The sequence below is a fragment of the Ochotona curzoniae genome, unplaced genomic scaffold, assembly GCF_017591425.1.
Source record: "Ochotona curzoniae isolate NIBS_2020 unplaced genomic scaffold, NIBS_Ocur_1.0 contig_2318, whole genome shotgun sequence".
NCBI lineage: Eukaryota > Metazoa > Chordata > Mammalia > Lagomorpha > Ochotonidae > Ochotona > Ochotona curzoniae.
This window is the reverse complement of record NW_024465419.1, coordinates 15,070,424-15,095,880: the sequence shown is the minus strand read 5'-3', so window position 1 is coordinate 15,095,880 and position 25,457 is coordinate 15,070,424. Positions and strand designations below refer to the sequence as shown.

General features: G+C 44.3%; 1 protein-coding gene across 2 annotated transcripts in view; it reads left to right on the top strand.

Annotated features, from left to right (window-relative positions):
• The window catches only part of UBR5 (ubiquitin protein ligase E3 component n-recognin 5), a 144,065-nt gene that overhangs the window by 33,496 nt on the left and 85,112 nt on the right, over positions 1-25,457 (top strand). For both annotated transcript variants that reach the window (XM_040972668.1, XM_040972667.1), the window contains exons 2-5: positions 14,431-14,475; positions 14,837-14,918; positions 15,331-15,407; positions 17,826-17,945. In XM_040972668.1, coding sequence (XP_040828602.1) covers positions 14,431-14,475; positions 14,837-14,918; positions 15,331-15,407; positions 17,826-17,945 — 324 coding nt within the window. The remainder of the gene's footprint in view (positions 1-14,430; positions 14,476-14,836; positions 14,919-15,330; positions 15,408-17,825; positions 17,946-25,457) is intronic.

Sequence of the window (25,457 nt, the reverse complement as noted above, 5' to 3'; positions counted from 1 at the left end):
GTCCTTGCCTTGAACACACTGGGATCCCATATGGGTGCCGGTTCTAATCTCGGCGGCCCCGCTTTCCACCCAGCTCCCTGCCTGTGGCCTGGGAAGGCAGTCGAACACGGCCCAAGGCTTTGGGACTGTGCTCCAGCGTGGGAGACCTTGAAGAGGCTCTAGGGTTCCTGGCTTCGGATCGGCGCAAGCACCGGCCGTTGCGCTCACTTGGGGAGTGAATCATTGAACGGAAGATCTTCCTCTCTGTCTCTCCTCCTCTCTGTATATCTTACTTTGTAATAAAAATAAATAAATCTTTTTTTTTTAAATGCAAGTTCTTAACCACATCCTGTGGCTACTTCGTTGATGTTTCAATTTTAGTTTATACACAACCGGTTGCTATATACCTTAAAATGGTTATACGGTACTATTCAGTTGTCTTGTGTCTATTTTCATTTTTACGTTTATCAGGTTAAAGTTGAAGCATGATTTTTACTGAACTTGGCGAATTTTAGGATAGTCCAAACAGGCTTATAACTCTAACAAGGCATATATTAACACTTGCGGCGTAGAACAGTTTTAGGAGGGGTGTGCAGAGAAATCTTCAATACCCTAGTGAGGAGTAACTAATCTTTGTGTCCTACCTAGCAAGGTATAAGTGAACTGCTCCCCTCCTAATCCAACTCTCTGCTCATGCCCTGGGGGAGCAGCAGAAGATGGCCCAAGTGCTGTGCCCCTGTGCCCACATGGGAAACCCAGAAGCAGCTCCTAGCTTCCAGCTCTGTCCTGACCTGCATAGGCCATTGTGACTATGTGGATAGTGGCCAGTGGATGGATCTTTTCCCCTTTCTCTCCTTCTCTCTCTGTAACTCTGCCTTTTAAATTAATTAACCAATTAAAAAAAAGGCAAAGTATGAGTGCATTTATATGGAATTCAAAGATACAACTGTAATTCTCTGAGTGCTCAGCTCCCATTAGTCAGATTGGGCCATATTTGGTTTGCCAACAAAACTCAGAATTCAGAACTTGGCAGGTGTGAAGCAGCAAGATAGCAGACTATCCAAGGATGGAGAATAATGTTCAGTGATATTGATAATGTTTGCCATTTATTGGGCACCTGAGTGCTTAGCTCTCTTCAGGGTTATTATCTGTAATAATTATCTCTAATCCTTAATATAAGCAGCACCATGGGCTGTTGAACTGATTAATCTTGGGGAGGTGAAGGCAGGCTTGCTCAGAGTGGCAGAGCTGGTCGACTTGGGGGATAGACTGAAACTCAGTTTTGTTTCTGTCTCCTGCGCCGTAGGTCCGCTCTTCTGTTCTCTCCACCAAGCTGCTCCTCACTAGAGAGTAGATAGAATTGCTGAGCTGGGATGGCAGCAATGACATCAAACAAGCATTTCTTTTTCTTTGTTTTTTTAAGATTTATTTATTTTTATTACAAAGTCAGATATACAGAGAGGAAGATCTTCCATCCGATGATTCACTCCCAAGTGAGCGCAACAGCTGGTACTGTGCTGATCCAAAGCCAGGAACCAGGAACCTCTTCTGGGTCTTCTGCATGGGTGCAGGGTCCCAAGGCTTTGGGCCGTGTTCGACTGCTTTCCCAGATCACAAGCAGGGAGCTGGATGGGAAGTGGAGCTGCCAGGATTAGAACTGGTGCCCATATGGGATCCTGGCACTTTCAAGATGAGGACTTTAGCCACTAGGCCATGCCACCGGGCCCAAAGAAGCATTTCTTCTTCTTTTTTTAAATAATTATTCCATTTACTCTTTTTTTTTAAAGATTTATTTTATTTTTATTGGAAAGGCGGATATACAGAGAGGAGAGCCAGAGAGGAAGATCTTCCGTCCGATGATTCACTCCCCAAGTGAGCGCAACGGCCAATGCTATGCTGATCCGAAGCCAGGAGCCTCCTCCAGGTCTCCCACGCGGGTGCAGGGTCCCAAAGCTTTGGGCCGTCCTCTGCTGCTTTCCCGGGCCACAGGCAGGGAGCTGGAAGGGAAGCGGGGCTGCCGGGATAGAAGCGGCGCCCATATGGGATCCCAGGCGTGCAAGGCGAGGACCTTAACCACTGCGCCACCGCACCGGGCCCACCAAAGAAGCATTTCAAAGGCAGGGACGCTTACTGTTTTCAGTGCTCCTGCAAGGGCAGCAGTTAGAGATGCTAGCCGCTCCCAGAAAATGATGGCGCCCAGAGCTTTCATTATCAGCACACTCCTATTTGTCTCATTTTCTGGGGAAAAATTAGATTCGTTAACGGCATTATTCCTGTTTCCAGTTGTATCTGAAGAATTGGATGACTCGCTAATGGGCAGTGTTTTTGCTTATGTTATTTGAAAGGTGGATAGACAGACGACAGAGCTCCCATCCTATCTTGCTAGTTCCTTCTACAAATGCCCCCATGTAACGAGGCTGGGCCAGGGCCAGAGTCCAGGAGACAGGACCTCAGTTCTGGTCTTATGGGGGCAAAGGGCGTCAGCTACTAGGCCATAATTTGATGCCTCCTAGGGTGTGTATTTATAGGAATTTGGACTTGGGAGTAGAATTGGAACTTGATACAGGATTGAGAGTTTAATCCTGTCTGAACTGCGAGACCAGTCGCCTTCCTAAATGGTGCAGTGTTCATAGAAGGAAGAACATTAGTTATCTCCTTAGACATTTGATTGATATGTACGGATGCAGTTGGGTCTGAGACCATATGAACATGTTATCTGTATTGGGCAGATCCTTTAATGAGTGACAATAGCAGCTATTCAGAATAGATAAAGAAAGCCAAGCATTTTCTCCTGAGATTTTTTGACTGGATGCCATGAGGAAGCTGTTCTATGCTGTAGGCATAGCTAGATTCTTGTGTATTTATGTATATATATATTCTTGCTGTTAAGATTAAATTAGATAAAATGGACAGAAAATATCCAAAATAATTTGTATACGGCCCAGTATAGTAGTCTAATGGCTAAAGTCCTCGCCTTCCAACCACTGGGATCCCATATGGGCGCTGGTTCTAATCCCGGCGGACCACTTCCCTTCCAGCTCCCTGCTTGTGCCCTGAGCAGTCAAGAATGGCCCAAAACCTTGGGATCCTGCAGCTGTGTGGGAGACCTGGAAGAAGTTCCTGATGGCTCCTGGCTTTGGATCAGCTCAGCTTTGGCAGATGTGGCCACTTGGGGAGTGAACCAGCAAAAGAAGATCTTTGTTTCAGGCTCTCCTTCTCTTTGTCAATCTGACTTTCCCATAAAAATAAATAAATCTTTAAAAATTGCTGTATAAAGGACATTTATTGTATCTTTTCCTAACAAATTTCTCGTTCACTTGGCATGTGTATTTTTCCCTTTTCCTGTTTTGAAAGGAGCTGAAAATAAGTTGGTTAATTTTGCTTAAAAGGAAAATGACTCATTATTTTTGTGGTTGGCAAATGGCTTCTCATTTGGTGTTGTGTTTCAGATGGCACAATACCTTGGGAGTTTGGATTTCTTATTTTATTTGGAAAAGTACTATTCAAATGCAGTTTTTTTTTTAAGATTTATTTTTATTGGAAAGTCAGATATATAGAGAAAAGGAGACAGGAAAATCTTCCGTCCGTTGATCCGCTCCGCAACCGGCTGCAATGGCCAAAGTTGAGCTGATCCGAAGCCAGGAGCTTCTTCCTGATCTCCCATGTGGGTGCAGGGTCCCAAAGCCTTGGGCTGTCCTCAACTGCGTTCCTAGGCCATAAGCAGTGAGCTGGATGGGAGTGGGGCCACCAAGATTAGAACCGGTGCCCACATGGGATCCCAGCCCATTCAGAGCAAGGACATTAGCTGCTAGGATACCATGCCAGGCCCTCTAGCTATTTTCTTAATGGATCAGTTGATTGAAGGTGCAGACTTGGTCTGCTGATGGCATCTGGGAGGTGGAGCTTGTGGGAGATCTTTTACGACTTAGAGTCTTGCCCTTAGAGGTAGTTCTCTGAAGAAGGTTGGTTGTGCAAGGTGAGCGCGCTCCCTGTGCCTCACTCTGTTCCTGGCTCTCCCTGTGTTGCATCCTGTGCCTGAGCTGCACAGTATCAGCCCCGAGACACTGCCCCTGGGGGGTTCCTAGGAGTGGACTGTAGGCTTCCATTGTCAGCCTGAAAAATAAGTTAGACTCTCTCAATAATTCTAAAATAAAGAAAATCTGATTAATTCAACCATTTCAGGAAGTTGACAGATGAGTCTTTCCTTTGCAAAAGCTATCTTTTGTGTGTTTTGAGGTCATTTACTCACTGTAAGGTCACAGTTCTCTTTGGATAGGCTATAAATCAGAAAAGTAATATGATTATCATAGAAATCATTAAGCCAAGTTAAGAGACATTTTGATTGAGCAGGTTCATTAGAAATCAGTGTTGTAGGGCTGGCGTGGTGGCTCAGTTGGTTAATCCTTACTCTTTTAAATGCTGGAATCTCATATGGATGCTGGCTTGTGGCCTGGGTGCTCCACTTCTCTTCCAGCTCCCTGCTTGTGGCCTGGGAAAACAGTTGAGGGTGACCTAAAGCCTTGGGCCCCTGCATGCATGTGGGAGACCAGGAAGAAGCTCCTGGTTCCTGTCTTCATATTGACTGAGCTCCAGCTGTTGTGGCCATTTGAGGGATTGAACTAGCAGGTAGAAGATCCTCTGTATCTCCCCTTCTGTCTGTAAATGTGGATTTGAAATAAAAATAAGCCTTTAAAAAAGAAAAAAGAAATCAGTGTGCAGGCTGAGATCAGAGTTAAGACTGATCAGATACTTTTTTAATGATTTATTTTTTATTCTTATTTGAAGGGCAGAGGAATAGAGAGGAGATAGAGGTAGGGAAATAGATCTTTCATCTGCTGGTTCACTGTCCGAGTAACTGCTAGGGGCAGTGTTGAGTCAGTTTGAAGCCAGGAGCTTCCTCTTTCCTCTAGGTCTCCCATGCGGGTGCTGGGCCCAAGGACTCACAGGCACATTAGTAAGGAGCTAGATTGAAAAAGGAGTAGCTGGCACTTTTAACTTGCTCCCATGTGGAATGCAGATGCTAATGATTGAGACCCGGCTCTGACTCCAATCCACTGATTCCTTAGCAAGGAACTGCCCTGTGCCAGATTGCAGGGGGTGGGGGGGTTGTCCCTTCTGCATCCGTAATTTCAAGCCATGGGCAGCTTCCGGTCATTACTAGGGATTGCATAGTTCAGTGTTAGGTCTCTTTTTTTCTCCCCCTCAGAAGCCAGAAACCTAAAATTCTCAATGAAATCTTCCAATTTTAAATGTTGGTGTTGGTCAAGAAGTGCCTGAACTTTGAAGTATTTGACTCAAAGAACTTCTGTAGGCTGGCAGTTCGGAGTGACGTCTTAAGTTTTGCTTCCATCCTTCACCTCTCTAACTGACTGGAACATTTGTAGCTATGCTGTAATTAGATTGTTCATGGTCTTTGCTTCATGGAAGCCCTTTCCTCCTGTTGGGGAAAACCACTGGCAGGTGAATGAAATGCCTACTGGCTCTTGGGGTGTAATACTTACTGGCCTTTATGCTACTTTGCTGTGCCATTTGTAGCTAAATAAAATATTATTTGGGTAAATGGTTTCTTTAGAGTGCCAGACGTGTGGCTTTTAGGATCACAGTATGAGGAATTCATAGGTAGGGTTTCAGATTCTGTGTTGCTGTCATTCTATAAGAAGCTGATTGGTTAAGCTGTGAGATAGTTAGTATCAAGAATGAAAAGCGGTTTTAAGGAATATAATGAGCAGGCTACTTTGGTTGGCATTTGTAGCTTGAGCTGACGGGCACTGTGCAGTTGGACATGCAGTGTTGAGATCCTGGAGTGTTCCTCAGATGCTGGAGCTGTAACAGTGTTACCAGCCTCTCCAAGGGCCCAGTGACATTCACAGTGCTACTAAGGCTACTTTATCTTTTTCATGGTTTGGACATTTGTACAATGTTTCAAAAAGTGGTGGATAAAATATTGCCTGTTTTTCAAGCTATGCTAGTAGTCGTTTACTTTTTTAAAAAAATTATTATTTAAAAAAAATTTTTTTTATTTGAAAGGCAGATTTACAGAGAAGGAGAGATATAGAGGATCTTCCATCTGCTCGTTCACTTCCCAAATGGCTGCAAGAGCTGAAACTGAGCTGATTTGAAGCCAGGGAATTCTTAATTGCCCGCCATGCTGGTGCAAGTTCCCAAAGACTTTGAACTAGTCTCTACTGCTTTCCCAAACCACAGGAAGGGAGCAGGATAGGGAGTGGCGTTCCGGGACAGAACCGGCACCCATGTGGATGCTTGCAGGCTCAAATCAGCAGTTGAGCCAGTGCACCAGCCCTGTGTTGTTTAGTTTTTAAACTTACAGAGAAGAAGCACAGTTTCACTTAAGGGTGAAGCAGTAAACATGATTACATCTTGACCTGTGACAGAATCTTGGTTGTGTAGAGGAAAAACACTTTGCATTTATTTTTTCCTGTGGCTGGGCTAATTGCTCTCTTTATGGAAATTGTTAGAGTAATAGAAATTGTGGGTATTTATGTGGAAGTAAGAAGGAGACACAGGTCTTCCATCGTCACTCCCCAGATTACCTTGACAGCTTGGGCTTCGACGAAGCTAGAAGCCAGGAACACAATCTCTGGGTGACTCCATGGGTACTAAGGAGCCAAAGCTGTGTATCACCGCTACCTCTTGTGGATGCACGTTCACAGGAGGCTGGAGTCAGGAGCAGAGGTGGGACCCAGGTTCTCTGGCATGGCATGTGAGAGTTCCAAGCTGCCCACCCCAATGAAAAGCACTTTTATTTGAAAAAGTGGCTGGCAAAATGTGGTTATCAGACTTGGACGGTTAACATACATTTTCTTGAAATTAAGTGAAGTTGACTGTCACTTCAAGGAAAATAATGGAAGGTATTTTTTGCTAGTTGACATGTTTGAGCTGTGATACAAAATTAGAGTTTTAAAAAAACTTTTATTCATCAATGAGTTTAATGCTGTAGGTTGATATTGACATTATCAAATATCAATTTGAATGTACACAAGAAATAAGTTTTTCCGAATGACCGATGTATGCTGTTACAGAATCATGTGTGGATGCTGGAGATATTTTCAGATTCCAAATTTTCCGACCTTTAAAAAACGATAACTTCTCTCAAGTTCTGGTGTAATATCAAAGAATGTATCCTGTTATCTGTAAAGGAGAAAGAGAAATCTCACTCTTTTCTCTAACAGGATGTCTAAGTAGGACCAACTTTTCTTCATGGACTTGGACCAGAACCGCATACTGTGGTGGGTTGGATGGATGCAGGCAGAAGTGAGAACCTTGCTAGTGAAACAGAGGCTTGCAAAATAGCCCCTGGTTGTGAAACACTCCCTTTATCAAATATTTTTTTGGGGGGGAGGAGGGCAAATGGCTATTTGTCCTGGGGAACTGAGTTTGCTATTTTATGAGTCAAAATTTCATGGTTTTTAACTTTAGTGTTCAGTGGACATACCATAGAAACAAATGCTTGGGGTAGGGTGGGAGAGTGCTCAGTAATTTAAGAGCACAAAGTAGTCCAGAGAATGGTTGAGGTTTCTTGAAAGATGAGGCAGGAAGCTGTTGAGAAGGTTGGGTTAGAGAAGGTTGTGGAGGATGAGCTTTGTGTGGTAGTGTGCTCAGGTGCTGCTTGGTCCACCCGTGTCCCCTACCCAGTGCCTGGGACCAAGTCCCACCTCTGTTGCTAGTCCAGCTTCCTGCTCCTTCCAAGAGCAGAGTGGCTCAAGTGCTTGGATTCTTGTCAATCTCATGGGAGATCTGGATGGAGTGCTTTGGCTCCTGGCTCAGCCCTGGCTGTTCAGCATTTGGGGAGTGAACCAGACATTGGAAGTGCTCGCTCAGTCACTCTCTCTCATTACTCATCTTGCCTGTCATATAATTGAATAAGTAAATAAAAATAAAATATTTTATACATTTTAACCAGAGATTCTGATTTCTGTTAGAGAACATCCTCCTGTAAGAACTGCAAAGAAAACACTGAAAAAAATCCCTAAACCATTAGTCTCAGCTCTGAAAGCCAAACTCTTTCTTTGTACTTCTGTTGGTGTTTTGAGTTCTGTCCAGTAATCTTTTTTTCCCTGACTGCTCATTTATTCAACATGAAGTAACATACACTAATTTCAGTGAGGTGGCTGACAGGCCAAATAGGGTGAAAAAGTCTCTTTCATGCAGACCAGGACCTGAGGGGCAGCATGGCCTTGAGGATGTGCTGGGTAGGAGCTTTCGTGCCTGAGCCCTGAGCCTAGACGTGTGGATGTCCTTCTTAGCCACCACTGTTGCCTTCTGCCTCGTTCTTCTTGGACATGAACGCCTTAAAGGGTGTGGGCAGTGCTGGTGGGCACGGGAGCCGTGGCTGCTTTCACGGATGGTGGAGTCTGATAGGTGAGGGACCAAGGCCTTCCCAGCAGGCTCTCCTCCCCTAGGCTGCACTTGAGGGCTGGCTGAGACAGCCTACAGTGAGAGGTTTGGCCCTGTGGGAAGAGCATGCAGGCGGCACTGTCTCCCTGGCTCGGCTCATCTTTGTCACCCAAAGGTATCTTCCTGCCTCTGTCATTGTAGTCATCTTTTTCTTTGAAGTTTTTTGTGTGTAGCTTTGACCGACAAACCAAGGTAAGAGTGGAAACAGAGGGGTAAGACCGAGAGTGAGAGAGACAAACCTTCTGTCCACTGGTTCAGTCCCCAAATTGGCTACTGTGGCTCAACCAGGGCCAAGCTTGAGCCAGGAGCTTCGTCCGGGTCTCCCACGTGGATGCAAAGGCCAAAGAATTTGGGTGGACCTCTGCTGCTTTCCCAGGTCAGAAGCAGGGAGTTAATTCAGCAGTGGGAGCAACCAGGACACAAACTAATGCCAAGATGGGGGTGTGTGCTCCACAGGTGGAGGCATAGTATGCTAAGCCACTGTGTTGGTCCCAGAATGCAGTTTTAAATGTAGCCAAATTTTATGGCCTTTTAAATTTTTTGTTGTGAAAATAGAGAAGGTGATTTTTTTTTTTGCCTTTTATCAAAAAAAAAAGAAAAAAAGAAAAAAAAAAAGGGCACCGCTTCTCTTGTTTTCCTGTCTGTACTCCCATTTATTGTTCTGTGATGGCCTGAAGTTGGAGATCCCAATGATCAAGGTTCAGTTCAGACAGAAACAGTATCAAGCGGATCTTGGAAAAAAAAGTCTGAAAGCAGAATGTCTGGAATTCCCATCTCAGAGTTTCTCTGGCACACAGAGGCTGAGTGACTCATTCCTCTTGCTTGCATAGAGGCAACCAAGAAGGCAGGGATGACTCTTCAGGACAGACAACCTCCTGTTCCACCTCCAGCCCCCAAGGGGTGTGTGTGTGTGTGTGTGTGTGTGTGTGTGTGTGTGTGTGTGTGAGACTGGAATCAGGCTGGCCTGAGGATACCACCTTCCCTGAGGGCTCTAGAAAGAGTTGTGCCAGGCCACCACCTGCAGCGTGCTGTGGTATATGTCAGTGGAAAGGCTTCCTCCTCTCACCCCACACCAAGTCCACAGTGCAACACGAGGCTGTTGATTTGCCCCATCTTACACCAGACCCCCAGCAGGGCTGTCTCATGAACTCTGCCTCAGGTTGTTTGCCACTCTTGCTCTGGAACTGTGAGAAGGGAATTGGGGTTGGACACTCCTTGGACTAGATTGAACGAGCTAGCTTTAGGTCCTCAGTTTGCTAGGGGGCGATCAGTGGCTTGGAGAGAAGCCTACCAGGGGTTACCGCAAATAAATGCCCATCTTAGGATGCCTTCTGCAGCTGTGACTACAATATAGCCCTTTTCCTCCAGTTAGAGCAGCAAGCCGGTGGGACCACCAGGTGCTAGTTGGATGCAGTGCTACAGGCGTCAAACAGTTGGCATATAAAGGAGCCGAGTAAGAGGTGGCATCTTGTGTATGTAGAGTGATGTGGTTATAGTTCAGGCCAGTGTGAGACAGAGTTGAGAACTGGCTGCACTTGGGAGAGTGCGTGATAATGGTAAGACTGTGTTCTGGGGTGGATTTGGTACCGCCCCCCTAGGTATGACATGCTGGTGCAATTTTTTACTTTTGGGTATTCTGAGAATCTAAGATTTAAAACCTAAATCTTTTAAGAAAATGACTTTTAAAAACTTGGTTATTTTCCTTGAAAAACAGGGAGAGACAAGGAGCTGACTCTCCAGGTGACTGCAGCTACTAGATCTGGGCCAGGCCAGAGCCAGGAGCTTCTTTTCCGTCTCCCATGTGGATCAATGAGCTCAAGCACTTGGGCCATCCTCACTGCTTTCCCCAGGCTGTTAAAAGGGAGCTGGGTTGGAAATGGAGCAGCTGGAACTTACACCAGTGGCCATATGGAATGGTGCTGAGGGTGGCTTAATATGCTACACTATCTTGTTGGCCCCAAACAGAAACTTCTTTTTCTTTTTTTTAAGATTTGACAGATTTGGGGAGGGAGGAAGGGAGAAGAGAAATGAGTGAGGGACCAGATCCTGATCCTGCATGCTGTTCCATCTGCTGGTTCATTTGTATGCTTCACTTGGTGCAGGGCTCCAAGCAGGTGCATTATCCAGGAGCTGAATCAGAAATAGAGTAATTGGGACTTGAACTGATGCCCATGTAGGATGCAGGCGTTGCAGGCAGTAACTTTACCCACTGTACCACAACACTGGCCCCCCCCCAAATATTTCTGCCATATTTCACCAGAATGTTTCTGGATACATATTTTTATTTTTTATTAATATGTATATTTTAAGGCTTATTTATTTTTATTGCAAAGTCAGATATACAGAGAAAAGGAGAGACAGAGAAAGAGCCTCTGTCTGATGATTCACTCCCCAAGTGACCACAACGGCCAGTGCTGCACCAGTCCAAAGCCAGGAGCCAGGAACTTCCTCCAGGTCTTCCACATGGGTGTAGGATCCCAAGCGTTTTTTGGGGCCGTGCTCAACTGCTTTCCCAGACCACAAGCAGGGAGCTGGATGGGAAGTGGGACCACCGGAATTAGAGCTGGAGCCCATATGGGATCCCGGCGGTTCAAGGAAAGGACTTTAGTCACTAGGCCACGGTGCCAGGCCCTTATTAATATAATTTAAAAAGTTATTTAAAAGAGAGATGAAGTCTTCCATCTTTTTTTCACTTCTCCAAATCCCTACAACAACTCTGTCCAGACTAGTTTAAAGCTGGGAGGTGAAAATTCAATCTTGGCCTGTCATGAAGGAGCTAGGTATTTGGTCCTCCAGCATGTGTATTAGCAGTAAGCTGGAATCAGAAATGCTGAGGCTTGAATCCAGGCACTATGATATGGATTGCAGTAGGCAATCCTGTGATTAGCCAAGTATTCTCCAAACACATATAGACAGCACTAAAAAAATCTGACCGGCGTCCAGCTACCACGTGTAACTCTGGCATTCCATACAAGCACCAACTAAAGTCTCCACTGCTTCCCTAGTGACCCAGCTCCCTGCTAATGGTCTAGGAAAGCAGCACAGGATGGCCTAGTTGCAAGCTATCATGTGGGAGGCAGCATTAAGTTCCTGGCTTTGGCTTGACCAAGTCCTAGCTGTGATGGCCAATTGCAAAGTGAATCAGTGGATGATTGGTCAGTGGTTGGTTCGTTCTCTCTCTCTCTCTCTCTCTTTCTTTCTTTCACACAAATCTAAGTTTTTTTTTCCCCAAGAGCAGGCATTTGGCAATGATTTTTAAAAGTAGGTGGCATTCAATAGCTCAGTACTTTTGAGTGTGGTCATTGGTCTTTGGCCTTTGGTCATTCTGTGATTTGTGTGTCTGCCATGAAAAAGCAAAATACGCATTAGTTATAGTTTTGCTTGAAAATTTGTGACTATACTCTGGATCCATATCCACTTCTTCATAAGAGGCCGGATTAAATTTGGAGCAGGACTCTAATGCAGGCACTGTGATGGGGGCTGCTGCTGTCTTCATCCTGGGTTAAGAGCCTTCCCCAGTTTGTAGCATTGGAAAAGTTTAGTTACATTTCCAGCAATTCCTTAGTAGCCCAAAATATGCCTGTGAGTTGTTGAGTATTTTATGTTTTTTAATATTCTCAAAGTCTATTAGCTTTTTTTTTTTTTTAAAAAAAAGGATTGATTTATTTTTATTTGAAAGTCAGATATACAGAGAGGAGAAGAGACAGAGGGGAAGATCTTCCCTCTGCTGATGCACTCCTTAAGTGGCCACAATGGCTGGGATTGAGCCAATCCAAAGCCAGGAACTTTTTCTGGGTCTCCCATGTGGGTGCAGGGTCCCTAGGCTTTGGGCTGTCTTCAGCTGCTTTCCCAGGCCACAAGCAGGAAGCTGGATAGAAAGCAGACCCACTGGGATTAGAACTGGTGCCCACATGGGATCCTGGCGTGTGCCAATTGAGGACGTCAGCCTGCTCGACTACTGCACCAGGCCCTAATTTAACTTTTCAAATGACGCTAATCTGGAGTGAAATTTTGAACCATGGAGACAGCATTTAATTTTTATTTTCAGTTATTGTACAGTTTTGAAAAGGTTTTTGGGAAATTTTATTTCACTGTCAACACTATTTTGTAAAAACTGCCCACAGAGTTTTGACCCAGTACTAACTGGATGAAAATAAATTAGGTTACTCTCATGCCAGCAAGCAAATTGTCTTCTGAGAGAGTGATTCCTGTGGTTTTGGGAAGCCTTTTGTCTGGCTGCAGCAGGAGTCTGCTTCCTGAGGCACCGTGGCACCCAGGGCAGCGAGGGCACGTCCTGCACTCTCTGTGCTTGATGCTGTCTCGGGACCTGTAGCTCTCCACTGCAGTGCTCTTCCCGTGCCTGAGTCAGCTGTCTTCTCTCCCAGCACTCAGCAGTTCAGGAGGCATGCCCCCATCCATAGAACACAGCAGTGTGCCCTGTAAATGAGCAGTTCAGTTAGAAGGCTTAATTTCCAGGACAGATGAAAACATTTTATTAACGAAAGTAAATGTGACACTGGACATACCCAAACACGATTTTAGACACAGTCAAATGACCCACGTTCAAGGTGCTAGTCTTTGCGATTGAGGAAAAAAGTCACCAGGGGATTTATTTCTTTTGGTAAGGTGTCATTTGAAAGTTACGCTGCCGTATCTGTGATTTGGTATTGGGTAGTTGTTATGCTTGCTTGAAAATGCCTCTCACTAGTAGGCAGCGGATAGAGCTTAAGGAGAGGCTCAAGGACAGAGGGGGCCAGTTCAGCCTCTTCTACTGACATAATGGGATTATTGTTTCCCACAGGTGAGGATTTAAAACTGCCACAAATCGGGCCCGGCGCGGTGGCGCAAGTGGTTAAAGGTCCTCGCCTTGCACGCCCGGGATCCCATATGGGCGCTGGTTCTAATCCCGGCAGCCCTGCTTCCCTTCCAGCTCCCTGCCTGTGGCCCGGGAAAGCAGTCGAGGACGGCCCAAAGCCTTGGGACCCTGCACCCGCGTGGGAGACCCAGAAGGGGCTCCTGGCTTCGGATCGGCATAGTATCGGCCCGTTGCGCTCACTTGGGGAGTGAATCATCGGACGGAAGCTCTTCCTCTCTGTCTCTCCTCTCTGTATATCCGACTTTCCAATGAAAAAATAATAAAAAAATAAATCTTTAAAAACTGCCACAAATCATATAAGTTGGCTTTAATGTGACATATTTTTAGAATATTGTAGTACTTTAAACTGTCACTATAGATGATTGAATTTTATTCCATTTCTGTCACTGGAGAGAGCAAAATTTGTGGAAGTTTGTTGGTTTAATGTTGTATCTTTTTCTGTTGCTCATATTCTTGATTTACTGATAAGAGAACTATAAAAATTCCTGATAATGTCAGGTAGATGTTTTGGTCTTTTAGATTAAATCTACATAGGGCTACATGTTAGCATTATACAGGTACATCTCCAGATTGCCTGAATGCCCAGGTTAATTTAGCGGAGTGTGACAGTGTTGTCTGTAATAGCTCTTTGAATGTCACCTGTTGAGATTTTCGTGCTGTTGATTCACTCTGAGGAGGCGGTGTTATCTCTAAGTCATTGAGGGTCTGAATTATTCAATTTGGTGTTATAAGCTCCATCAAAAACTTGAAGAACATACCTTCACTTCATTCAACTTTGGGTTTTTTTCTACCCTGTTAAGTTCTCAGTAGGTCTGTTTTTGTGTCTGTTCAGTAGTGTCTTTGGGATTAGATTGCACAGTTTTAAAAATAGTCTTTTCATTAGTTGTTGGTTTAGGAGAAGCCCAGCTGTCACTTTTTGTTATATAAACTGTGGAAACTTGTTTCTGGTCTAAAAAATGGAATTGTTACTACTGTTGAAATTTTGAGTGGTTGGTAAGGAAAGAAAATGGCAGCGTGCTTCTGACCTTTTTGTACAAAAGTGAGGAGAATATATAAAAAATTCTTTCCTTGCAGTTTTCTCATCAAAATAATGAGGCATCTTTTGGGGCTATTTTATTTACAAAATACCTGCACAGTAATATTCTGTTTTGCTTTTAAAGGTTGCGAGAAGTCTCAGAGAAGTTGAATAAATATAATTTAAACAGGTAAGAGTTGTGAGATAATTGACAAAAAACTGCATTTTACCTTACTAGGAAAATAGCTCATTTAGGCAGTGACCCTATGGGTTAAGATGAACATGATGATAATCAGGTTAGGAATTATTTAATCAATGTTATATGGATTGGATTCATGTGGATTTTAGTTTTCATCTTAATGAATTTTTAAAAGTCTACCAGAAGCATAAGGATTAATAAGGGTAGTCTAATTCTTGTTTTTCAATTATTGCTTTAAAATGTGTCAAAACTAGTTATATACAGATAGATTTTTCTGGGTTTTTTTTTTTTTTTTTTTAGTTAGATCTTTTGAAGTGATGGTGTGTAATTTTGCTTTCCTCTTGTTCCCTAGCCACCCCCCTTTGAATGTATTGGAACAGGCTACTATTAAGCAATGTGTGGTGGGACCGAATCATGCTGCCTTTCTTCTTGAGGTAAATTATTTGCTCTAAGGTGGAGAAATGAAAAACAGTTATGATGCAGTTGTGTGTTACTTCTTTTATAACCGTGGAGGAGAACAGTTACTTCCAAGAGTTACCTTGATTACCTCTTAGTACCCTTCCTGTTGTGAATTTTCTGGCTCGGGGAGAGCTTAGGTGATTGCCTAGAGCATGACACTGGACAGCCAAAGGCTCCGTTACCTGTCTTTTCTCTGAGTTCTCACAGAGCAAGATGGGAGTGTGGGCATGTCCTCTTCCCTCAGCTCAGCTGTGAGTACCTTCTGCAAAGGACCTAGTTGGTTGTCTTTAAATTGACAGTGAGGGATTCAGAATCTGTTGAATAAAATCATGTTTTAATATTCGTGTTTACTTTGAGAATGTGATCCTCTATTTCTTTTGTTTTTAGGATGGTAGAGTTTGCAGGATCGGTTTTTCGGTACAGCCAGACAGATTGGAATTGGGTAAACCTGATAATAATGATGGGTAAGACATCCTTTTGGTTAACACAGCATGTATTTTGCTCTTAGAATGTATTATATTTAACCAAGAATGTGTTATATCTAAGATGATTTGCTCTGGTAACTTTTAATGAAAAACATTTGCAGGAAATCAAGATTAAAATAGAGTGAAATGTAATTTGACTTTAAACTTTAAAGAAAAAATTTATTTAATTGAAAGGCAAAATTACAGTGAAAGAGACATAGAGAGATTGAGGGAGAAAGATCTTCCACCCATGGATTCATTCCTCAGATAGCCACAATAGCCAGGATGGGAGCATCCCAAAGCCAGGGGCTTCCTCCTGGTCTACCACATGAGTGCAGGGCTACGGTACTTGGGCTGTCCTGCTGCTTCTCCAGGCGCAAGCAGAGGAGCTGGCTGTGAAGCGGAGCAGCTGGGAATTGAGCAGTATGACACTGGGCTTTAATGTGCGGTGTGTTATGGCACTGGCCCTGTGATTTTAAACAATGCCTGCGCTGAAAATATTAACATTAAAAGAAAAGGAATGGATTATTATTCGCTGAAGAATAATATGTCATATAGCCCAAGTTACATTAACGCTTTAATTGAAATGGTTGTTGGGGCCCGGCACCATGGCCTAGTGGTTGAAGTCCTCCCCTTGCAAGCACCAGGATCCCATATGGGTGCTGGTTCTAATTCCATCAGCCCTCCCTTCCCATACAGCTCGCTGCTGTGACCAGAGAAAGCAGTCAAGGACGGCCCAGGGCCTCGGGACCCTACACCGCATAGGAAGCCTGGAAGACTCTCCAGGCTCCCTGGTTTGGATCAACTCAGCTTTGGCTGTTGCGGCCACTTGGGGAGTGAATCAACGGACAGATATTCTCTTTGTCTCTCCCCTGTACATTTGACTTTGCAATTGAAGTCTTTATAAAAATATGTATTTGACTCAGAATGGGAAAGCCACACAGAGAACTCTTCCATCTGCTGATTCACTCCCCAGAGTGGATGGTCTCCAGATGGTCACAATAGCCAGGTTTGGGTCTGGCCTGAGCCGGGAGCTAGGAGCTTAGCTTCTTCCAGACCTTCAGTGTTGGTTGCAGGGACCCCAACACTCAGGCCATCTTTCACTGCTTTCGCAGGCCATTAGCAGGGAGCTGGATGGTAAATGGAGCAGCCAGGACATGAACAGTGCCCGTATAGGATGCTTGTGTCGCAGGTGGCGACTTAGCTCACTATGCCACAACACCAGCCCTGAATGAAGTGATTGTATAGATCACAGTCTTTGCTTTTATAGTTCCAAATAATTAACTCATTCTGAAACAGCAGGTGTCTTTTAAGAATTTTGGTCACTTGGGCCTAGCACCGTGGCCTAGCAGCTAAAGTCCTTGCTTGAACGCACCAGGATCCCATATGGGCTCCGGTCTAATCCCGGCAGCTCCGCTTCCCATCCAGCTCCCTGCTTGTGACCTGGGAAAGCAGTCAAGGATGGCCCAAAGCCTTGGAACCTGCACCCACAAGTGGAAGACCTGGAGGAAGTTCCTGGCTCCTGGCTTTGGATCAGTGCAGCATTGGCCGTTGCAGTCACTTGGGGAGCGAATCATCGGGGGGAGGATCTTCCTGTCTGTCTCTACTGCTCTCTGTATATCTGACTTTGCAATAAAAATAAATGAATGTTTAAAAAGGAAAAAAAGAATTTTTGTCACTGGCAGCTGACCTTCTGATGCTAACATCTTGTGTGAAGAGTCCCAGCTGCTTTATTTCCAATCTAGCCGCGTGCTAATGTACCAGAAAAGGTGGTGGATGGTAGTCCAAATGCCTTGGGCCTCTGCCACCCATGTGGGAGACCTGGGTCAACCTCCTGGCTCCTGGTCCAGTCCCTCTGTGGCATTTGGGAAGTGAACTGATGGGTCAAAGATCTGTTTCTCCAACAGTGTTTCTAAGAACCCCCCGCTTCCCAAAAAGACAAAAACAAAGCCCACCTCAATATCATAATCAGAATTTGTGTGTAACTAAATGGACTGATTGAATTAAAAAACTGATGGCCACTTAAAAAAAGATGAGTCTTTTTGATCTTTAAAAGTTATGTAAAAATGAATGCTCAGAAGTGACTGACATTTCAGATGGCTGTGTTTTTAAGGGGAATGTGATTAATTTTTAAAAAGGTAAAAAAAAAATGGTACTGTTTTTAACACTTATTTGCAGCTGAAGTGTGGGAATGCTTTGCCCCAGGAAGGAACGCTGGCTTATTGCGAGGCACAAGTGCAAGGCTTGTCCCTGGACGTGAAGTGGAAATGCAGTAGGGAGTAATGCAGGAGTTGCTGCACTGGGAGTTGGTTGCTTTTGTTGTTAGATAAGCCCCCAGCTGTTCCACCTGAAGCTCCAGGTTTGTTTTGAAGCAGTCTGGTGCTGTTGGTGATGATTCCACCTCTTGTTTTTCCTCAGGTCCAAGCTGAACAGCACCTCAGGGGCAGGGAGGACTTCCAGGCCTGGGAGGACCAGCGACTCCCCGTGGTTCCTCTCAGGCTCGGAGACTCTGGGCAGGTTGGCAGGCAGCACCCTGGGGTAAGTCTCGGCCGCCGGCTGCTCCGTGCTTTTGTGTGAGTGCTTGAGCTGAGACTGCTCTTCAGGTCCCCCAGGCCTTGGGCGAGGAAGCTCAAGCGTGCTCTGGGTGCTCACCGGGAGCTGCCGGGAGCACCGTCACCCTCATGGATTCACTGCAGCCCACCCTGATGCTTGGACTTTGAGCTACGTGTGGAAGGAGCTGCTTGAGCCAGCAGCTAGCTAAGCTGGATGCCCGAGTCCTCCCACCACTTCCTTACCTCAGCTTCCTGATGTGCAGGCACAGTTGGCGAAGCCACAGCTGCCTGTGGGGAAGACCTGGCTTGAGTTCCTGGTTCTTAGGTCGTGGGCATTTGGTGGGTGAAGCAGCAAATAGGAACGCACCTATCTCTTTATCTCTGAAAAAAGAAAAATAATGAAAATGTGTTGGGGCCAGTGCTGTGGCATCGCTCATGGATGCTGGTTTTAGTTTGAGCTGCTCCACTTCAATCCAGTCCCTACTCCTGTGCCAGGGAAGCAGGAGCGGCAGATTGCACAAGGCTTGGGATCTGCCAACCATGTGTGAAGCAGGAGTGGAGTTCCTGCCACTGTTGTGGCTATTTTGGGAGTGAACTGGCAACTGGAAGATCTCTCTTTGTCCCCGTCTCTCCTCTTTGGGTCACTCTGCTTTTTGATTAAGTAAATAAATAAACTTTAAAATATGTATATATTTATCTTGTCCCTTATCTTGCCATTAATGCCATTTAATACTTTTAAAGTATTTCCATCTTTGGTCTCTTCAAACTTAACAGTGTTAAAAAATTGCAAGCTTTCTTCAAATTTGGCAGTTGTTTTTGATTTGATGACGTTTGTAAACTGAGTTAACAAAATCTTATAGCTTTTAATCAAATTATTTTTACTTTTAAGTGTTTTTATAAAATGTATGCTTTTAAAATTAATTTGTTTGAAAGGCAGAATTAACAGAAGGAATGAAAGAGAAGTCTTCAGCTGGTACACTCTGATCCCAGCCAGGGCTGAGTGAGGCTGGAACCCTGGAGCCGGGTGCTTCATCTGGGTCTCCTACAGGGCTAGCAGGGACTCCAGTGCTTGTGCCATTCGTCCTCCACTGCTTTTCCAGAACACTGGCAGGGATCTGGGGTGGAAGTGGAGCAGCTGGGACTAGAAAAGGAACACCATCATTACAGGTAGTGTCTTAATCCGCTACAACGCAATGCTTGTTTCAGTGTTTGCTTTATAACTAGATGCTGAACTCCTCCCCTAATGATATAAAGGTTATATAAACCATATGTGAACTCCATGCCAGATGTTTTTATTCATTTTATACTTTAATTCTCAAATGGCTAGAATCCAATAAAGGATGTTAGAGGAATATAGCTAGAAGCAATTAAATGATACAAAAATATAACCAAGGCAACAGGAGTTTTTTTGGAACGTGGTGAATTAATAGATGAAAATTGAGTTTAAGATTGGTATCTGAGGGCCCGGCATGGTGGCACAATGGTTAAGGTCCTCGCCTTGCACGCCCGCAATCCTGCAGCCCCGCTTCCCATCCACCTCCCTGCCTGTGGCCTGGGAAAGCAGTCAAGGACGGCCCAAAGCTTTGGGACCCTGCACCCGCGTGGGAGAACCGGAAGAGGCTCCTGGCTTTGGATCGGCATAGCATTGGCTGTTGCGGCTCACTTGGGGAGTGAATCATTGGACAGAAGATCTTCCTCTCTGTCTCTCCTCTCTGTATATCTGCCTTTCCAATAAAAATAAAATAAATCGGGCCCGGCGCAGTGGTTAAGGTCCTCGCCTTGCACGCCCGGGATCCCATATGGGCGCCGGTTCTAATCCCGGCAGCTCCACTTCCCTTCCAGCTCCCTGCCTGTGGCCCGGGAAAGCAGTCAAGGACGGCCCAAAGCTTTGGGACCCTGCACCCGCGTGGGAGACCTGGAAGAGGCTCCTGGCTTCGGATCGGCATAGCATCGGCCGTTGCGCTCACTTGGGGAGTGAATCATCGGACGGAAGCTCTTCCTCTCTGTCTCTCCTCTCTGTATATCCGCCTTTCCAATAAAAAAATAATAAAAATAAATCTTAAAAAAAATAAAATAAAATAAAATAAATTTTTAAAAAAACAAAACAAAACAAAAAACAAAAAAAGATTGGTATCTGAGGGCCCTGCGCCGTGGCCTAGCAGCTAAAGTCCTTGCTTGAACGCACCAGGATCCCATATGGGCTCCGGTCTAATCCCGGCAGCTCCGCTTCCCATTCAGCTCCCTGCTTGTGACCTGGGAAAGCAGTCAAGGATGGCCCAAAGCCTTGGAACCCTGCACCCGCAAGTGGAAGACCTGGAGGAAGTTCCTGGCTCCTGGCTTTGGATCAGTGCAGCATTGGCTGTTGCAGTCACTTGGGGAGTGAATCATCGGAGGGAGGATCTTCCTGTCTGTCTCTACTGTTCTCTGTATATCTGACTTTGTAATGAAAATAAAATAAATCTTTAAAAAAAATTGGTGTCAGAATGTTCTGTTTGTTTACTTTTGTTTTTATGCTACAATTAAAATGAATTTAGGTTGAAAGGATGGCCATTAGATTGACTGCATCTTTTAGCTTGTTAAATATAGCTCTGGTGCTTATAAAGTTCGTCCTGTTCTGTCTGGGCCACGCGATGCTCCCACAGCAGACATGAGGATTGTCCCCAGGCCATGAAGCTCCCAGCCCCAGACTGTTTCCTGTTTCACTCTATACAAATGAATTTTTGTGATTTCAGATTTAGCTTATCAGTTTATATAGTGGAATTTGTTCCTATTTTTCTTTCTTTTAAGATTTACTTGTATCTTTGAAAGAGAGAGCACACATGCACAAGAGTGTGTGTGCCACCTTCCATCTGCTGGCTCGCTCCCCAGAGGGCAGGAATGGCCAGGGCTGGGCCGGCTCATGCAGAAGCTTCATTCAGGTCTACTAGTTGGTTACGGGGGCCCAAAAGCTAGGACCATCCTCTGCTGCTTTTACTAGATAATTAGCAGGGAGCTGCATCAGAAGAGGAACAACCAGGACTCAGCTGGTGGCTTTGCAGATGGCAGTTTTACGTGCTCTGCCGTGATGCCAGACCCTGTTATTTATTTATTTATTTTAAAAATCTATGCCCCCAATTTGAAATAATCAAAATTCTAAAAAAGTTACAAAAATATTAGAATTTCTATCCACTTTCCACTCCTCTTTCTGAAATGTTAATATCTTTTGTAGCTATATGATTCAAAGACTTGAACACTGATCATTGCTTCATCTGCAGAGGTTATTCCCGCTCCACCAGTAATGCCACTGAGCCTCTGCTTTTGGTCCAGAACCAGTGATGGGTTGCACTTGTATTTAGTTGTCATGTTTCTTTAGTCTCTTTTAATTTGGGACAGTTCTTTATTCCTTATTTATTTTTCCCAAACCTGAGATATTTGAAAAACTGCTCTCTCTTCAGTAGAATGTTTGGGTGTATCTCTAGGTTTCTCCTGATTAAACTTACATGATGCATTTTTTTTTAAAGATTTATTTTTATTATTTTTTCATTGGAAAGGCGGATATACAGAGAGGAGAGCCAGAGAGGAAGATCTTCTGTCCGATGATTCACTCCCCAAGTGAGCGCAACGGGCCGATACTATGCCGGTCCGAAGCCAGGAGACTCTTCTGGGTCTCCCACGCGGGTGCAGGGTCCCAAAGCTTTGGGCTGTTCTCGACTGCTTCCCCGGGCCACAGGCAGGGAGCTGGAAGGGAAGCGGGGCTGCCAGGATAGAACCGGCGCCCATATGGGATCCCGGGCGTGCAAGGCGAGGACCTTAATCACTTGCGCCACCGCGCCCGGCCCCATGATGCATTTTTGATAGAAATATCACAGAAGTGGGACTGATATCTCGGTGCTACAGGTGAAGTTGACATTCCACATTAAGGACCAGCTGCCCTACTTCCAGGCCACTTTGGGAAAAGAGTGGCTGATGGCCCAAGTACTTGGGATTTTTCCATCTGCTTGGGGGACCCCTAATGGGGTTCTTGGGCCCTAGTCCTACCCATTGTGGGCATTTGAATAGAGGGCAGTCAGATGGAAGACAGCTTTGTGTTCTTTCTTTGTGCGTCAGTCTGCTTGTTAAACAAATATGCCTAAAGGAAGATGACCAGAGCAGTGATGCGCTGCTTTCGTAGTGAGTCTAAATTAGTCTGGGAACTCTCATTCCTGGAGACGAACTTACCTCTGATGACTTGCTCAAGTTGATGTTCTTTATAGAAAGGTTACTGTTTTCTCTTTCAGGGACCTAACTGTGTGTGTGTGTGAGAGAGATGACCTATTTCTAATTGACTTTAGATTTTTTTTTTAAATGTTTTTATTGGAAAGGCAGATTTATAGAGAGGAGAGACAGAGAAAGTTCTTCCATCCACTGGTTCACTCCCCAAATGGCTGCAATGATTGGATGTGAGCCAATCCAAAGCCATTAGTCAGGAGATTGTTCTAGGTCTCCCATGTGGGTGCAGGATCCCAAGGCTTTGGGTTGTCTTCCACTGCTTTCCCAGGTCATAAGCAGGGAGCTGGATGGGAAGCAGCAGGGTCACTGGGATTAGAACCGGCACCCTTATGGGATCCTGGTACATGCAAGGCAAGGATTTGACTTCCCTGAGGCATCGTGCTGGGCCCAAAGCTTTGTTTTCTACCTATTGATTGGAATTTTTCAGGAAAAAACTTTGTCTTTCCTTTGTAATTCTTGTATTCCATTTTATTTTTCTGTTGCATCATTTATGCTATTATAGTCTTCAATGGATATTTGTTCTGTTCTCTGGCTTATAATCCTTTGTGTGAATTACTGCCAATGCTGTCCCTAGATTTATTTTGGTTATTTTCTTTTTAATTTGTTTACTTGAATTAGAGAGAGAAAGAAAAAGGCACGTCAATTTCATTTCCCAAATGCTCACAATAGCTGTGGAGGGGCCATTCTGAAACTGGAAGCCAGGATCTTCATCCAGTCTTCTACAGGAGTAGCTGGGTCCCCACATTTGGGTGTCTGCTGTTTTCCCAGGTCATTAGCTGAGAGCTGGATTGGAAGTGGAGCAGCTGGCCGTTTAGCATGTAGTGCCATGGTACTGGTCCCAGAGTTGCAGCTTAAAAGGAATCACTGGTTGCAGAAATTGTCTTTTGTGACTATTAGGAAGCCTCTGTTAATGTTACGTATTTAACACATGAATTTTTATAGTTAGAGGGATTTTCATGTATGGAGAATCATAGGTGGTGTGGATTCTTGTAGGAAGAATGTTGCATAGAAGGTGAATGGGAAAAGGTGATGTTTTATACTAAGAATCAACTGGGCAAAGCCAGGGATATTTTGGCAGTTTACTTTTAACTAAATTCATTTTAGATCTGTGTAGCATAGATTGCAAGATGACCGCCAGTGGTTTTGTCATGGATTAAAGCAAGTGGATTGCAAAGAAATGAATTTGATTGTTTTTGATGTGCAAGTATTCTCCCCTGTAGTTTGTTATCTTGGCTATAATTCATACATCTCTGATGGAAGTTTGTGCTTGTGTGCCTGGAAGGTCTGTCCAAGACTAGACATGTTACTTGGATAATATTCTTGTACCTGGGCAGGTTTACAGTATTACTTGCTTGGGGGGCAAAAATGACACACATGCTTTGGTGGAATTGTCATATTGTTCACTTTTATCTGTGTTGACCATATAATTCATTGTCCACACATATATTTTTTTAAAAGATTGATTTATTTTTATTGGAAAATCAGATACACAGAAGGAAGGAGAGACAAAGACCCTCCATCCACTGTTTCACTTCCTAAGTGAGCACAATGGCAGGAGCTGAGCCAATCTGAAGCCAGGAGCCAGGGACCTTCACACATGGATGCAGGGTCCACGGCCTTGGGGCATCCTCAGCTGCTTTCCCAGGCCACAAGCAGGGATCTGGAAGGGGAGTGGAGCAGCTAGGATATGAACTGGTGCCCATATGGGATCCTGGCATGTGCAATATGACGACTTTAGCCACTGGGCCTGGTGTGTTTTTCAATAAACTAAATAGTTAAGCTCAGAAAGTAATCTTAAACTGACAGTGTGGCCCATGGAAACTGTGGTCATCTCAGTTTTCTCCTTTTATGATGCTTCAGTTGATTTTCTGTTTTCACATTGAAGTGCTGTATTAAGGTTTTGACAGTTCAGGCATTCCAAAGAGTGGTTCTACCTGAATGAACCTAGTGTAGAACTTCCACGAAACTGACAAGATAAATGCTGATCTGATAGTTGGTTTAATGCCTCTTTATGTGTTTCTTTCACCCTGTTATTTTCTGTTGCATAATTGTCTTCATGCATATACCTTGAGCATATCTATTTTCTAGAACAGTGTTGCCTTTGGTGACATGAAATCTTTTTATACTGTACCTTTAAAACGTTTTGTAGTAAAATACAGTTTATCGTTTTAACTTCATGCATTTCAGAGGTAAGAAAATTCATAGAGTGTTTCCATCTTGCAGATGTGCAACTGTACCCCCTGAACATTTTGTCCCTGCCATTTAGGTCCTGGGAGCCACCATCCCAATTTCCGTTTCTGTGAATTTGACCACTTGAAATTCCTCGTATAAGAGGAATCTAGTATTTGTCTTTTCTTTGGTTTATTTCAGTTACATAATGTTCTTAGATGTATTTATGCTATGATACGTGAAGATATTTTCTCCTCTTGGCAGAATAATGTTCTTTTATACATGTATACATTCCTCTGAAAAAACTCCAGTGTTTGATTCAGTGTTGGGTTGTGCTGCTTGTACTGCTTAGCAGTGAGCAGTGCTGCTGTGCACGTGAGTATGCCACAGTGCCAGTGTTCTGGTGCAGAGGGCCTGGTGGACACCTGTTCCTCATACAGTGAGAACATCCAATATGAGCGCGATCCCAGCTACCCCAGTTCCCTTCCAGTCCGGCACCTGGGAAAATAGCAGCGGATGACTCAGCTGCTTGGCGCCTTGGCCCTCCCTCATCCCTACGGTTAGCCCCCTCTCTCCCTCCCTCTTCCTCTCCTCCTCCCTCTCTTTAACTCTGCCTTTCAAATAAATAAATCTGTAAAACATATCTTTGGGTTCTTAATTATGATACTTTTGTTTATGTGAAGGTACTTCAAGGTGTTCATGAAAAATGGAATTAAAATGTTTGTTTTGTTGCAAAGTCCATGCCTAAAAAGAATCTTTAAACTGAAAGTCTATGGAAAATGTGTTATGAAAAACTGCATTTCACAACAATTTTTGTACTAAAACTTATCTTTTAATTCTGTGTTCCATGAACACGGAAATATTCTTGGGTACTCAGAAGTACATTTGTTAAATCATGTGGTAGTTCTGCTTTGAGTATTTTAAAAAATTTCTATATTGTTTAATAATCCTACTGAGAGTGTACCATGGTTCCAAATTTCTATGTAGTTGCTGCTTCTCTATAACCATCCTAAAGGATTTCAGGTTTATTTCATTGTGGGTTTTTGATGTTGAGCATTTTTTTAAAAGGATTTATTTATTT